The sequence below is a fragment of the Macrotis lagotis genome, chromosome 1, assembly GCF_037893015.1.
Source record: "Macrotis lagotis isolate mMagLag1 chromosome 1, bilby.v1.9.chrom.fasta, whole genome shotgun sequence".
Taxonomy (NCBI): Eukaryota; Metazoa; Chordata; class Mammalia; order Peramelemorphia; family Peramelidae; genus Macrotis; species Macrotis lagotis.
In genome coordinates, this window is record NC_133658.1 from 42,739,716 (window position 1) to 42,755,457 (window position 15,742).

General features: G+C 37.8%; 1 protein-coding gene across 8 annotated transcripts in view; it reads left to right on the forward strand.

The window, feature by feature from the left end:
• Positions 1 to 15,742, forward strand: part of HYDIN (HYDIN axonemal central pair apparatus protein) — a 509,309-nt gene that overhangs the window by 453,733 nt on the left and 39,834 nt on the right. For all 8 annotated transcript variants that reach the window (XM_074199124.1, XM_074199133.1, XM_074199118.1 and 5 more), the window contains 5 exons: positions 1,067 to 1,289; positions 7,148 to 7,360; positions 8,897 to 9,035; positions 10,739 to 10,904; positions 14,334 to 14,481. In XM_074199124.1, the coding sequence (XP_074055225.1) occupies positions 1,067 to 1,289; positions 7,148 to 7,360; positions 8,897 to 9,035; positions 10,739 to 10,904; positions 14,334 to 14,481 (889 nt within the window). The remainder of the gene's footprint in view (positions 1 to 1,066; positions 1,290 to 7,147; positions 7,361 to 8,896; positions 9,036 to 10,738; positions 10,905 to 14,333; positions 14,482 to 15,742) is intronic.

A 15,742-nucleotide genomic window follows, 5' to 3' on the forward strand; every position in this document is an offset into this window, starting at 1 on the left:
CTTGGCCCTGCTGAATGTGAGCAGCTGTCACATTCAGGTACCAAATGGCATCTCCTTGGGTTTGAGTATAAAATAAAGCTTTGATCACTGCAGGGTTGGAGAGTGAGGAGAGACACAGTATCAGCCAATATTTCTCCTGGGCTATCACCAAGATGAATGACAGACATGAGATTCATTAAGGAATCAGACACCTCGTCACAGTTCACAGGTGTCTGATGTCTTCCTGATTTGAACTAGGGTTCTAGGTTTAGCTGCCTCCTTATTTACTCTACTACCTTCCTCCCTCACACTCCTGGTGTTCACTCTCTTGAGTTTATTCTAGATCATGTATGTACAGAGTGACTTGCATCTTGTCTCCCCGACTAGAATGTAACTCTTTGATGGCCAGGACCATGTGTTTGCCTTTGTTTGTGTCCCTGACCCTTAGTACAATGCCAAAGGGGCATTTTTATAAATGTTAGGTGACAGCCCGCTTGCCTAAGGCTCAAATAAAATAACATATCCAAGGTGTGTTGTGATGCTTAGCAATTTTTATAAATGGTAGATTGTTTATTTTTTCCTGAAAATAAGACTGATGGTCTTGGGAAGTCATGGGTTCTCCTTCCCTGGAGGCCTTCAAGTCTCCTTCATCATGTTGAAGAAGACATCTTGGCTCCTGTACAGATTGGATTCAGTCGAAAAAGGCCAAGGTCTCCCATTGCATCCAGGGCCATTTTCAATCATCCTGATCCATATCTGACCACTGGATCCATATAGCTCTAAAAGAGAAAGTGATGCTGGTGACATAGTACAGCCCCCCACCCCACCACACACACACACACACACACACACACACACACACACACACACACACAAAATCAAATCCAATTCATTTGCTTGTGATAGCATTACATCCTTGACAGCATGGTCTTTGAGAAGGAAGGACAAGCAACAACTACTTTGCCAACCACTTTGCTAAGTCCTAGGGAATACAAAAAGAGTCAAAAACAGCCCCTGCCCTCTGAGAAGTTTATCAACTCTGAGATAACAAATAATTCAGCATCAATTATTTCCTTTGTATTCCTAGGCAATTTAATTGACCCATCCGGCAAGCCAGAGTCCAGTCAAGGAACTTTGCATGGGGGAAGTATGGCTGAGAGCCTTTCCTCCCATGCTCTCAGCATTTCCTCCACCTATCCTTTCTCCATGGAGCCTGAAAGTGGCATCATCCCAGTTGGGAAAAAGCAAACGATCAAGGTTAAATTCTCTCCCCTGGAAGTTGGCGAGTTTGAGAACAGCATATACTGCCAGTAAGAAAGCATTTGTCTCAGTTGGTGGCATCTTTGACCTGGCAATGGTTCCCAGCATCCCCACCTCCCAGTCTCCCTCTCCCTTTACCCATCTCCCACCCTGGTCACTTCTCCCTTAGGAAGGAATCATAGAATCCTTAGGGCCATAATGACAAAATTCTGGGGCATTTGGGGACATGGGTCCATCACCAGATACCTGCACCCCAGCCAGAGGGGTCTTCCCTTCCCCAGGGACTTCTCACATCTCTAGAAAAATACTCACCTAGGGAACTTGAGTCTCCAATACTGCTCCAGAATGCATTTGACATCCTCTAGCTGATGCCAGTGACCTATTTGTATTGTATTAGCAGAGAAAGGAAGGGGAAAAGGAAGACCATCCAATGCCTTCCAAAGAATTTTCATGCTTTGGTCATTATAGGAATGAACTGCTAATCAGTGTCATTTCCAAATTTTCTCTGATAAAATATTAATTCAGTAAAGATGGTTTTCACCACTTGTGATCTTCCCTTTCAGCATCTTTTTTCTTCTTTAATTAGTTCTGTGCCCTTGACCTTCCAGTGTTCTCAATCTGCCTTACTGACCTGTCAAAAGAGAAATTATTTGGTAGTAATTAATCCTTTAGTATGAGTCAGTTTTAAATATTTCCCTTCCAAAAATTTTAAAAGAAGAAACTAGGCAAAAGGGAACCAGTTCATCACAAAGGAATGAGTAACTATGGTAGAATTTCAGATTCTCTTATCATCTGGCTGGCATAGATAATTTTGGACTGGCCTCATAGTCTTAGGCTATCAAAGATACACAAAATTTATGTGTAAAGTTCTGGTGAATAAAGCTAGTTTAGTTTTGACTAAGAATTCTATTAATAGCATTTTATAACAAAAAATATCTATCTCCTTTTTTTCCTGAGAATCTCCAAATTTTTTAGCAGCTATGTTTCATTTCTGTCTTTGACTTAATGAGTTGAGGAAGAGGCTCATAATATAGTTCCCATTTTATTTTTGTTCTTCCAGAGAGGGCTTTTCCTGTTCCTCTTATGGGCTTGGCACTTCCCATTCTTGGAGATATACTTAGAAAAATGATTACCATTGTCAAAATTAGCTTCTCTGGGAAAGTTAAATTAGAACTTCTTTTTGGAAGACAGCAATTGTTTTAGCGAGACAAAAAAAAATAAATAAGATGCAAAGAGTACCTAACATTTCAGGGAAGAGAAATCAGGGCAACAGCTGCCCCAATCTTCCCATCTCTGTTCCAAGAATCCTCCTCTTTCATTGCTGGTAAAAATTAAGTTAATACTATATTAAACCCAAAATTATTTTTAAAATTAATATCAACAATGAAGATAAGTCAACAAAAATAAGCACAAAATTTTAACATAAAATCCTAAAATTCAACATAATGAAATCAAGCAAATGCATAGAGAACAAATAGACTAAAAGTTCATTTATTCTGTGTCCCATTTCAAGTGCTTTAGAAATTGATTCATGTAAGACATTTATTAAACCCTTTCTGTATACAAGGCATGGGTGCTAAGGATACAAAAACAAAGGTGAAATAACCCAACCCACCAAAAGCTTACACTCTACTAGAGAAAAACTACATATAAAGGGGGAGGGGAAATTAAGTGTCTTTATGGGGGAAAAATCATGAATTCTTTTTTGGACATGCTGAGTTTGAAATATCTACAAGACATCTAGATGAGATGTCCAACAGGCAATTGGTTATATGGTACTGGAGTTTGGAAGGGATGCTGAAGCTGGATATATAGGCCTAGGAGTCTTTTGCATAGAGGTAATAGTTGTAAGTCATGACAAATGAAGTCATCAGGGAAAGAAGATGGAGTGAAAAGAAATTGGCCTCCAAGTTAGGAAACCAGCAGAAGTCTGCAAGAATGGGGGGAACAGCTATGATAGAAAATAGAATATGTTTGGGAAATGTTGAATTTGAGAAACATTTGGGAGAGTCAGTTGGAAATATTCACAGAGAGCATTCATAATGTGGGAATAGAGATAAGGAGAGCAATTAAGGCTAGATATATAAAGTTGAGCATCTTCTTTATAGAGACAATAATTAAGCCAGTGGGAGTAGATGAGAATTCCAAAGGAGAGAACAGAGAGAGAGAGGAGAGTAAATAGTCCAGAACAAAGCTTACTAGGCAGAAGGAAAAGAATAATCCAGGAGAAGAGTCAGCAAAGAAAGATGAGTTAGACCTAGGAAGAAAACCAGAAGAGGGTAATGTCACAGGAAGCAAGGAAGGAAAGGTTCAAGGAAGAGAGGATGATTAACAATGTCATGAGCTTCATCCTGGTCAAAAAAAAAATTGAGCTCAGAAAAAAAAACTGTTGACCTTAGCAGCTAGGTGACCCAGTGAGTTGAGACAGGAAAACGTGCATTCAAATTTTGAATCAGACTATGTAACCTTAGCCTATCTGAAACTCAGAACTAGTCCTCAACTGTATAATGAGGATGACAATAAGAGCACCTACTTCATAAATTTGTTAGAAGTATGAAATGAGATAGCATGTATAAAATGCTAGATAAATGCTAGCTATCATTTTTATCTTTAATATTATTATAAGCATCAGCTTCATTATTATTATTGTTAGAGTTAAGATATCATTGGTAATCTTACAGAAAGCAGTTTTGGTCAAGCTTTGGGATCAGGAAACAGACCTCAGGAGATTTAGAAGTGAGGAGGCCACTACAAGAATAAATAGCCTTTCTCAGAGTTTGGAAAGAAAAAAGAGGTATAGGATGATAGCTTGAGGGAAGTTCAAGGTCTTTGAAGGTTTGTTAAAGGATGCTTTCTAAGCAAGGGAAAGAGGCCCAGTTTAGAGAGAGAACAATGATGAGCAGTGGGGAATGATTGACAGGGTCAGTTCCTGGAGGAGATGGAAAATGACAGGGGGAAAAATGAAGGTCAAAGAGAAAGCCCATCTCTTCATTATCTACTGGAGCAAATGAAAGAATGTGGAATGATAGAAATGAATGATGTGTAGAGTGGAGGACAAAAAGGGAGTTCATAATGGAGAACCTCTATTTTAGGTAAGGGAGGATGCTTTCAACCATATTATCAAATGCCTTCACTGAGGATGAACATAAACTCAAGGTCAGCTACTATACCAATGGCAAATCTTGAACTTGAAAAGGCTACAAGCCAAGACCAAAGTGGAGGGAGTGTTGGTGCATGATCTTCTGTTTGCAGATGACTGTGCCCTCAATGCAGCCTCTGAAGCTAAGATATAACAAAGTATGGATCGATTCTGTGCTGCTTGTGCTAATTTTGGTCTAACAACACCAAGAAAGCACAGGTGCCAGCACCACACCATCCATATGTAGAACCATTGATTACAACAAATGGAAAAGATCTGAGTAGTGTGTGGACAAGTTCACTTATCTTGGCAGCATGCTTTCCAGAGAGTTACACATTGATAATGAGTTGACACAGGCATTGCCAGAGCCAGTTTAGTATTTGGGAGGCATTGTTTTGACCTCATTGCTCTATGCCTGTGAAACCTGGACAGTCTTATCAGCTCCACATCAGGAAACTGAATTGCTTCCATTTAAATTATCTTAGGATGGTTCTGAAGATCATCTGGCAGGAAGAGATATCAGATTTTGAGGTCCATTCTTGAGCTAAATTGTCTAGCATTCCAACATTACTACAGAGAGCACAACTATGATGGGCTGGACATGTTAGAATGCCAGACCTATGCTTGCCCAAAAATCTATTTTATGGAGAACTCACACAGGACAAGCATTCACAAGGAGGTCAGAAGAAACAATATCAAGACACCTTGAGGTCTCATTGAAGAATTTTAGAATTGACCATACAGCTTGGGAGACACTGGCACAGGACCACCTAGCATGGCATGCCCTCTTCATGACGAAGGTAGAATTGAAGCAGCTCAAAGGAAATGTGACATCCATAAATTTAGAGTACCCAACCCAGGTGTTCCATGGACTATTTGCGCCCAACCTGCGGTAGAGTATTCTGAGCTCATATTGATCCAATCAGCCACAGTTGGACACACTGCAATTTATCTCAAACAGAGTGATGTTGTTTTGGTGTCTTCTTCGATAACAAAGGACAAGAACCAACCAGGAAGTGAATATTTCTGCTGATAAAAAAGAAACAAGAAAATGGCAGAGCCAATGAAACCTGAAAAGATTTGGAAAGCCCTTGTGGGCATGTAAGAAAATAAGAGGTTTAAAAAAAAAAAGAAAAGAGTATTATCAAATACCAATGAATATACAGTAGAGATTAGATAATATAAATTTTTAGTGAACTCAGTCAGCCCTTCATATGCTCCCTCTCTCTGTCTTTCTCTATATGTCTCTCTTCTCTCCTCTTCTTTCTCTCATATTTATAATATATATATATATATATATATTTGTGTATATGTGTGTATGTATACACATCCATAACAGAACTATAATTATATAATTGAACATGCGGCACAAATTTGGTTGTGTTCTTGCTTTGCAGCTTATCTTTCTATATTTCCTTTCATTCATCATAGCTGACATTTCTATGGCACCATAGCATTTGTTGGTGTTCAGTAGTTTTTCAGTCATATTCATCTCTGTGACCTCATATAGGTTTGGGTTTTTTGGAGGTTTTTTGGCAGTAGGGTTTGCCATTTCCTTCTCCAGTTCATTTTACAGATGAGGAAACTGGGGTAAATAGGGTTAAATGATTTACCCAGGGTCACACAGAGTCCGAGGTCAGATTTGAATTCAAGAAGATGAGCTTTCCTGATTCCAGGCCTGGCATTCTATTCACTACATGACCCAACTGTCCTATGATAGAATTCCATTCCATTAATATACAATAATTTATTTAGCCCTTCTTTAATTACTGAACATGTAGGCTGCTTCCAATTCTATGCTTTTAAAAATAAACCAAAATAGAATTCTATATGTAGATTCTGAATATTTCCCCAACTTTTAGAATATTGGTTTGTTTGTTTTTAGTTTGCATTTCTAATTGTTCTATATACAATTCTATTTTCTTCTATTTTGGATATTAATACTCATAGATTTTCAGGATTTTCTTTTATATTCATCTTCTTCATTATTTTCTCCCAATCTCTTTAACATCTTTCATTATGGCCTGAGTTTAGCTCATGATTTTTAAAAGTCCTTTTTTTGTCCAATGTTTTTCTTATACTTAAATTCCTGTTTAATTACTCTACTGTGTCACTTATCTATTTGTGGACATCTTTTGTGGTTTCGTTCTAAGTCATTTCTTTTTCCAACTCATTACTTCTCAAGCTTCAACCAGTTCACTTGCTCTGAAATATATATTTTTTTTATTTTGTCAGCACTTTCCTTCTTAGATCATTTTCTATCTTGGTTGATTTTAATTTTCTTGGGTAAAACTGAGGCTATTTTCTAATCTCCTCCTCCTCCTGAATCATTTATCCAAATGACATTTCTTCTTGTGCAAATAATAGGCCAGTGATGTCACAAGTATTTCTGTATCAAATAGACCCCCCATGCCATAAATAAACACTTAAAAGGAAGACTTGATTTTAAAACTAGATCGATGGGATATGTGACAAGAGAAAAAGAAAGTTAAAATCATGTGGAGGGAATCAAAAGCTAAAAAGCCAAAGTGAGCATTATGGGGTTCTGGAAACAGTCTAACCCAGACCTTGACAGGTAGGCTTTTTAGGAGACAAATATGCATAGGAATGATAGAGAGAATCAGTATCCTAGCTTCAGAAAATTAGGGAGGCCTTTAAAGTCATGGAGAACACCAGCTCTCTCCCCCCCACCAAGTTTTCTCTAAAAAAAAAAAATGACTGGAAATAACACTCTCTGGTCCTTGATACAATGATTTTACTTCTCCTCAGGATCCCTAACCTGGCACCAGGAGCTCAAGGCCTAATGGTGGCTGTGAAAGGGCGAAGCCTCTTACCATATTGTCATTTTGATCTGAAAGAATCTGACTATATCAGCAACCAAAGGCGCAATCCAGAGTTAAGTGGACCAAATGGGACACCTCTGGATCCTAACACCAGGGTGATTGAGTTTATCTCCGTGGGTATGGGAACAAAGAACATCCAGTGAGTTGATTTATTTATTTATTCTTCAATTGTATCTATATAGGGCATTTCTTTCCAAGGGTTCAGGGGAAGGCCTCCTCTTCAAGGGAGGTGTAAAACTCTGTTGTAGTATGTGAGATTGGTAGAAGCCAAAGACTTCCTAATTTGGCTATACAGAAACTTTGAGAACTCCAAGCCTCTCGCAGTCAGTCAACAAACATTTATTAAGTACCAACTCTCTGCCAGGCACTGATGAGTCAAAAAAAAAGGTTAAAGACTGTTTTTGCTCTCGAAAAGCTCACAGTCTAATGGGGGAGAGAGAATATGCCTGAAGCAAGTGATATGCAGGACAAATTGGACAATTGGGTCTATTTGCTTTTAATTGAGTTATTTTCCCAACTCCTTCAAAGATAGTTTCCAATAATCATTTTTAGTAAGATTTTCAATTCACTTTTTTCTCCCTCCCTCCCTTCCTCCCCCTGGCAGAGAGCAATCCAATATAGGTTATACATGTATAACTATGTTAAACATATTAATCATGTTGTGAAAGAAGAATCAGAGCAAAAAGGAAAAAAACATGAGGGAAAAAATAATAAAACAAATTTTAAAAATTGAAAATAGTAAGCTTTGGTCTGCACTCAGCCTCCATAGTTCCTACCTTGGATATGGAACAAATTTTCTATCACAAATCCTTTAGAATTGTCTTTGATATTGTACTACTGAGTGGAACTTTGTCCATCATAGTTGAGCATCACACAATGTTGCTGTTAATGTGTACAATGTTCTTCTAGTTCTGCTCCTTTCATTCAGCATCAGTTCTTGCAAGTCTTCCCAGGCTTTTCTGAAATCCACCTGCTCATAATTTCTTATAGAACAATATCCCAAACCCCAATTTGCTCAGCCTTTCCCCAACTGATGGGCATTCTCTCAATTTCTAATTCTTTGCCATAAAAAAATAAATATTTTTGTATATATGGGTCTTTTCCCTTTCTATGACCAGACCTAGTAGTGGTATTGCTGGATCAAAGGGTATGCATAGATTTATTGCCCTTTGGGCAGAGCTCCAAATTGCTCTCCAGCTTGACTGAATCAGTTCACAACTCTACCAACAATATTAGTTTTCCCACATCCTCTCTGACATAGATGATTTTTTTCTTTTTTTCATCTTAGTCAATCTAGAGGTGAGGTGGTACCTTAGAATTGCTTTAATTTGCATGAACTGATGCTTTAATTTGCTTTTCCATATGCTTTGACCATTTATCATTTGGAAATCTAATAAAACAAAAAAGCAAGGTCTCCATAACTACTTCAGAGGCACATTGAGACCAAAATGCAACTCTGGCCTCAGTGCTTTCCCAAAGATCAGAAAGCAGCAAGCTACTTTAGACTCTTAAATGGACAGAATGTTCCTTTCCATACAACCTACCTTTTAATTCTGATCTGATACCAGCTCATTAGAATGGAGACTTGCTATTAAAATGATCAATGGATCCTTGACCCATTCATTTTGAAAATTAGGTTTTCCTTTGCTCATGTTATCTCCCTTCTCATGGCCAGGACCTTCACTATTATGAACCCTACCAACACTACCTATTCCTATCACTGGATCTCAGAAGAAGCTGAGAACCTTCAGAATCCTTCATCCTTTATTTGCTTAACACAGGGAGGCACAATCCATCCAGAGAAAAAAGCTGAGGTGAGTGGGGTTGGAGGAGCTACACAAAGGACTCAAAACAAACCAGATTTCCCAGTATCTCGAAAAGCATTCTTAGAGTTAGAGAGATTCCAGGGAAAAATGGGGAGATTCATTCATTCATTTGATGAATAGTTTTGCTGGACATTTCCTCCAATAAATATTCAGCGTCCTCTTTCAAAGTTGTGGTACCAAGGAGTAGATAATTTGGATACACTCCTCCCTCACAGACTTTTCCATCTGATATCTTAAGAAGTTTCTGCCAATCCATTAGTGCTATTCTCTGGATTTGTGTGGCTGCAACTACAAATGGTGATCTAAGAAAATAAAATATGAAACTAAAGAAATCTCTCTGGGAATCAAATAACTCTCCTACTGGCACTAGATCAAGTCTTCTAAGCCATTTTAGATCCTAGTTCAGTCTGCTGAACCCATTGTTTTTAAAGGCATAAATAAAACACACAGGATCACGAAGATGTCATTTTTTCCCTATGGAAATGAACAGAAAACCCCTTGAAATCCATCTACAGAGCCCTTGAGCATCTATGGATACTAAGTTCAGAATGCCTGGGGTGGATGAATGGATGAATGAAGGAGTGAAAATCAGAAGACATTCAGAACTAGTTTTACCCCTCCCCCTGCCAAATTCATCTAGAATCAAATCCAAAGCATCTCTAAATATTTGAGTCTGTTTTTTTTCAAATGAAAAAAATCCAAGAGTGATGTTTTGGTGGAATTGGGAGTTGGAGAGTTGTTTTGGGGTTTTTAGTTTCAAATCTGTCATTTACTCAAGGGATGAGTATGATGCTAGTTCAATTTCATTAGGAAGCAGCATATTCTTGGAGATGACTAGGTGTCAGAGTGATGAAAAGGGAAGGGCTTGGACTCAAGAAGTAATTCAGATGTAGTGGCATCAGACATTTAACTGGCTCGGTGACTTGGGCAAGTCACTTAACAAGCATTTATCTATTTCTCTGTTCCCTCAACTATAAAGTGGGGCTAATAATAGCACCCTCCTTCCAGGGCTGTTGTGAAGATCAAATCAAAGTGTATAATTTCAGGACCTGGAGTCAGGAAGACTCATCTTCCTGAGTTTAAATCCAACCTCAGAACTAGAGAGGGAAAAAAATAATAAAACAAATTTTTAAAATTGAAAATAGTAAGCTGTGGTCTGCATTCAGACTACTTTGAATATACTATGTGTGTGTGTGACCCAGGGCAAGTCATGTCTGCCTCAGTTTCCTCATCTGTAAAATGAGCTGGTGAAGGAAATGGCAAACCACTCCAGTATCTCTTCCAAGAAAGCCCCAAATGGAGCCACAAAGAATCAGACACACAAACAATGAAAAATGTCAGTTTTCTTCTTTTCCTTCTTCTACAATGTTGGCACTCTGGCAGAGATATTAGAGAGTTGAAAAACTCCAGTCCTTCATCCCAAGGTCATATTCAGGCATCACCAGAAGAGCCTTTGAGAGAAGGGTGGGTCACCCTCCAGTGCCTGCCTCCTTCAACAGAACAGGAGGCACTGCCAAGCTTATATATCTTGACAAGTCTTGTGAAATGTCCAAAGGATGCCACTTTAGATAGCATTTTGGTGGTGATGAGCAAACAAGGCATTTAAAATGAACTGAAATCCTTCAGGACAGATGAGGCTATGGAATGGCAGGATCACTTACTAGTTAGCATTTTCTCAATTCTCTTTCTAGATCTCATTCCAGTTTACTCCTCATCATTTGGATATCACAGAATCATTCTGGACTTTCCTAATCCCTGAGCACAACATCTCGGTCCCTTTCCTCCTGGTGGGCAAGACCACAGACCCTTGGATATCCTTGGATTTGCCTCATGTCACCTTCAGCTCCATCCTGATGGGTAAGGACAGACTGAATCTAGAAATGGCAGGAGCTACCTCCATATGCCACAGACCCACCCTCTTTTTTAGAAGGGGCTTCAGTTCTAGTTATATAATTCAAGAGGGGTTTCTCTCTAGTTATGATAACCCAAGAGGGGTTTCTATCTCCCTCTCTGGCAAAAGGAAGCAGGTTATTTGCAAAGCACATGGATTGAAGGCCTTTCTTTATTGTTCAAAAGATGACCTTGAGAGTTTTCCCTGAGGTATCTCTAAACAACACTTTATCTTATATCAGAGTTAGGTGGCAGAGAAGAGTACTGGACCTGGAGTCAAAAATTCCCACCTTAGACACTAGGTGTATGACCCTGGGTAAGTCACTTAACCTCCTACCTCAGTTTCCTCAACTGTAAAAGGAGGATAATACTTAACTATTGAAATTGTTCCGAGGATCAAATGAGAGAACATTTAGAATTCTAAATTTGGCTCTTCTCTTCCAATCCATCTTATAGCACAAAAAAAAGTCATTCTTCATGCAAAACATTTTCATGTTAATCATGTTTTGAAAGAAAACACAGACCACAAAGGATAAAACACCATGGAAAAAAATAAAGGAAAAATAGTTTGTTTCTATCTGGATTCAGACATCAAGTCTTCCTCTAGAAGTAAATAATATTTTTCATCCTAAACCCTTCAGAATTGTCTTGAATCATTGTAGTACTAGGAAAGCTAAGTCATTCGCAGTAGATCATAGTGCTGTATTGCTCTCTTGTTTCTTCTCATTTCATTTTGTTATCAGTTCATATAAGGCCTTCAAAGTTTTCTGAGAGCATTTTACTCATCATTTCTTTTTGGTTTTTTTGTTTTGTTTTGTTTTGTTTTTAGGTTTTTGCAAGGCAAATGGGGCTAAGTGGCTTGCCCAAGGCCACACAGCTAGGTAATTATTAAGTGTCTGAGGCTGGATTTAAACCCAGGTACTCCTGACTCCAGGGCGGGTGCTTTATCCATTGCACCACCTAGCTACCCCTTACTCATCATTTCTTATAGCATACTAGTTCTCCATCACAATCATGACTTGTAATCTTATAAATTTGACTCAATTCTCTGTTTTAGAAATGAGACCTTTGTCAGAGGAACATTCTATAAACATTTTTTCACAGTTATGATTACAGTGTATTTTTCTCCACCCTATTTTATCTCCTCCTTTTTTTAGTCTATCTCTTTTTGCCCTATCCATCTTCAAAACTGTTTTGCTAAAAAAAAATTTATGAACATTTTCTCAGATAAAATACTCATATCTCAAATATATAAAGAACTTTGTCAAATTCATAATAATGCAAGTCATTCCACAAATGATAAATGGCTAATGGATAAGAATAGGAATAGTTTTTTATGATGAAATCAAAATTATAGATAATCCTGTAAAATGCTCTAAAACACTATTGATTTGAGAAATGTAAATTAAAACAACTGGGAGATGTCGTCTTATATCTATCTATCAAACTGGTTAAAATGAGAGCAGGAAAAAGCAAAAATGTTTTAAGGGGTTTGGAAAAATTAGGACATTAAGAACTATTGGTGTAATTGTGAACTGCTCCAACCATTTCGGAGTATAATCTAATATAACTCTTTCCAAAGAGTTATAAAACCATATATTCCCTTTGATGCACCAATATCATTATTAGGTCTGTTTTCCCAAGGTGATTTGGGAAAAAGGAAAAGATATATTTTCTAAAATAATTACAGCAGCACTGTTGTGGGGGCAAACAACTAGAAACTGAAAGAAGGCTCATCCATTGGGGAATGGCTAAATTGTGGCATATGATTGTGGTAGAATAATACTGTGCTGTAAGAAATGATGAGATGATTGATTTTAGAAAAAGATGGAAAGACTTGAATGGAATAATGAAGAACCAAATGAAGAGAATCAAGAGAATGTGAAGCACAATACTAGTAATATCATTCTAGGAATAATTGTGAATGACTAGTCATTTTGAGTATTATAAATATTCAAATCAATTTAAAGGAGCTATGAAGATGTTATCCGCATCCAGAGAAAGAACTGATAAATAGAAATATGTTTTATACATACCTATCCATATATAAACATATATATAAATTTAAATTTTTCTAAACAGCTCTATTCTTTTTTATCAGAAATGCTTGAAAATCTTCTATTTCATTGAATCTCTCTTTCTCTTGAAGGATTCTGCTCTATTCTTTTTCTCAGTAGGTGATTCATGGTTGTAATCCTAGTTTCTTTGCCCTCTGGAATATAATATTCTAAGCCTTTGTTCCTTTAATAATTCATATGTGATCCTCACTGAAACTCCATGATTGTTTATTTCTGGCTGTTTGCAATATTTTCTCTTTGACCTGGGAACTCTGACTTTGGTGTTCCTGGAAGTTTTCAATTTTAGATCTCTTCCAGAAGGTGAATTCTTTCAATTCTTATTTTATCCTCTAGTTTTAGAATATCTAGACAATTTTCCTTGATAATTTCTTACAAGGTGATGCCTAGGCTCTTTTTTTCTTTACCATAGTTTTGGGTAGTCCAAAAATTCTTAAATTATCCTCGATCTATTTTCCAAGTCAGCTGGTTTTTTCCCATTCTTTTGATTTTATTTTATAATTTCCTTTCTTTTTTTGGGCAAGGCAGTGGGGTAAAGTGACTTGCCCAGATCACACAGGTAATTATTAAATGTCCAAGGCTGGATTTGAACTCGGGTCCTTCTGACTCTAGGGCCAGTGCTCTATCCACTACACCACCTAGCTGCCCCTGCCATGGGGTTATTAGTTTCTACTTGACCTATTCTAATTTTTTTGTATCTCCTCCTTTTGGCTAATTTTACTTTCTAAATATGGTCTCTGATGTTTGATTCTTTGAAAATATCATAGCTAGCAGCATATCAACCCTCTCACATTTCATGAATTATTCTGGCTCACAAGTCATAAGCTGGTGGACAGCCTTTGGTAATCAGCATCTGAATATCTTCAACCCCAGTTAGAATCTGGTCATGTCTGCATTCATGGTCTTTGTAACTTGGAAGAAGTTGCTAGAGTTTGAGTTCTCCAAGACTAGCCTTTGAGAGACTCACTGTACAAAATTATGTCCTGGACCAAGAGAAAATTCTTCTCAAGAAGACTCACACTCTTGTATATTCTTATAAGCCCCACCATAGGAGTGACTGGAACCAACATAGCCCAGTTAACAAGACTAGTGATAAATTATTGGGGTGAGCATCTGCCCCCTTGAAAACTAGCAAATAGCTAAAAACCATTGTTTTACTGAGTGTTTACCTTAAAGTGTTGGGGAAAATATTAATAATACACATTAAGTTTACAAATATGTTCATCCCTATGTGCTGCCACCCACAGAGTCAGCATTGATTAAATAGAGACTAATTGTCCAGGGAAATGGAATATGACCTGTCTGGGTGGTTTCTTCCCAGGACACGAAGCCCGAGAGACAGTCCACATGATTAATAATGAAGATCAAGACTTTAGTTTTGCATTTGAAGAAAGTTCCTGCTTTTCTGAAGGTTATCTCAATAACCTGATTGTAAAGCCTATGGAAGGCATAATCCCAGCAATGTCCAGGTAAGCAAGGGAGGCTGTTAGCTACTTACTATAAATAACTCACCTTTGAAACAGTCCAATGACCATGTTGAACTCTGCCAAGATAGTCACGGAATCTCTCCTACCTCCGCAGTTATTCTATATTTTACATTGGTATAAATTCCCATTGGCCATGGTCAGAGAGAAGTCAAAATGTGTGTGTGTGTGTGTGTGTGTGTGTGTGAGAGAGAGAGAGAGAGAGAGAGAGAGAGAGAGAGAGAGAGAGAGAAAGATTGAGTTTGGGGAAGAGGGAGGGGAGGAATGATGGCTATAAATGCTGATAGTTCCTGTTATTTTAATAAAAGCATCACTGTGAAATCTTCTGGTTGGAGAGTCAGTTGTTCTAAATTCTAATCCCAACTTTGCTGCTCTCTTTCTGTGATCTTGGACAGCTTCCTTTGTCCTCTTTTTTTTTTAAGTTTTTTTGCAAGGCATATGGCATTAAGTGGCTTGCCCAAGGCCACACAGCTAGGTAATTATTAAGTGTCTGAGGTTGGATTTGAACCCAGGTACTCCTGACTCCAGGGCCGGTGCTTTATCCATTGCGCCACCTAGGCACCCCTTGTCCTCCTCCTTTGCCCTTAGCTTCTTTAGTTTGTAATTTAGCAAATATTTATTGGTGGCCATTATTTGCAAGAACAGTGATAAATGCTGAAGTAAAAAAGATGAAAGCAAATTTTTTCATTTCTAATTTTTATTTCTATTTTATTTCTAATTTTTCTGATATTATTTCTAATTATTATTTCTAATAAGTTTTTCTCATTTATTTTTCTAATATTACTTCTATTTCTAATCATAATAATGAATATTTATATAATATTTGAAAGTTTGCAAAAGCACTTTAGATATATGATCTCATTTTTGTCCCCATAATAACTCTTTGAGGGAGTTTGGAATGGCTACTGAGGGAAGGGAGATGGAGAAAAGAAGAGCTCTGAAATAAAGATGAGTTTGTCAAGAAGAGAAATTGGTTCCAGAAGCAAGAATGGAAAGGGAAGTCATAGGGGCGGCTAGGTGGCACAATGGATAAAAGCACCGGCCCTGGAGTCAGGAGTACCTGGGTTCAATCCAGTCTCAGACACTTAAAAATTACCTAGCTGTGTGGCCTTGGGCAAGCCACTTAACCCCATTACCTAGCAAAAACCTAAAAAAAAAAAAATAAGGAAAGGGATGTCAGATGTCCATAAGCGGGTGGAATGAAAGGTCCTCACCAAGTCCATCTCCTTCAACCTTCAAAAACAGT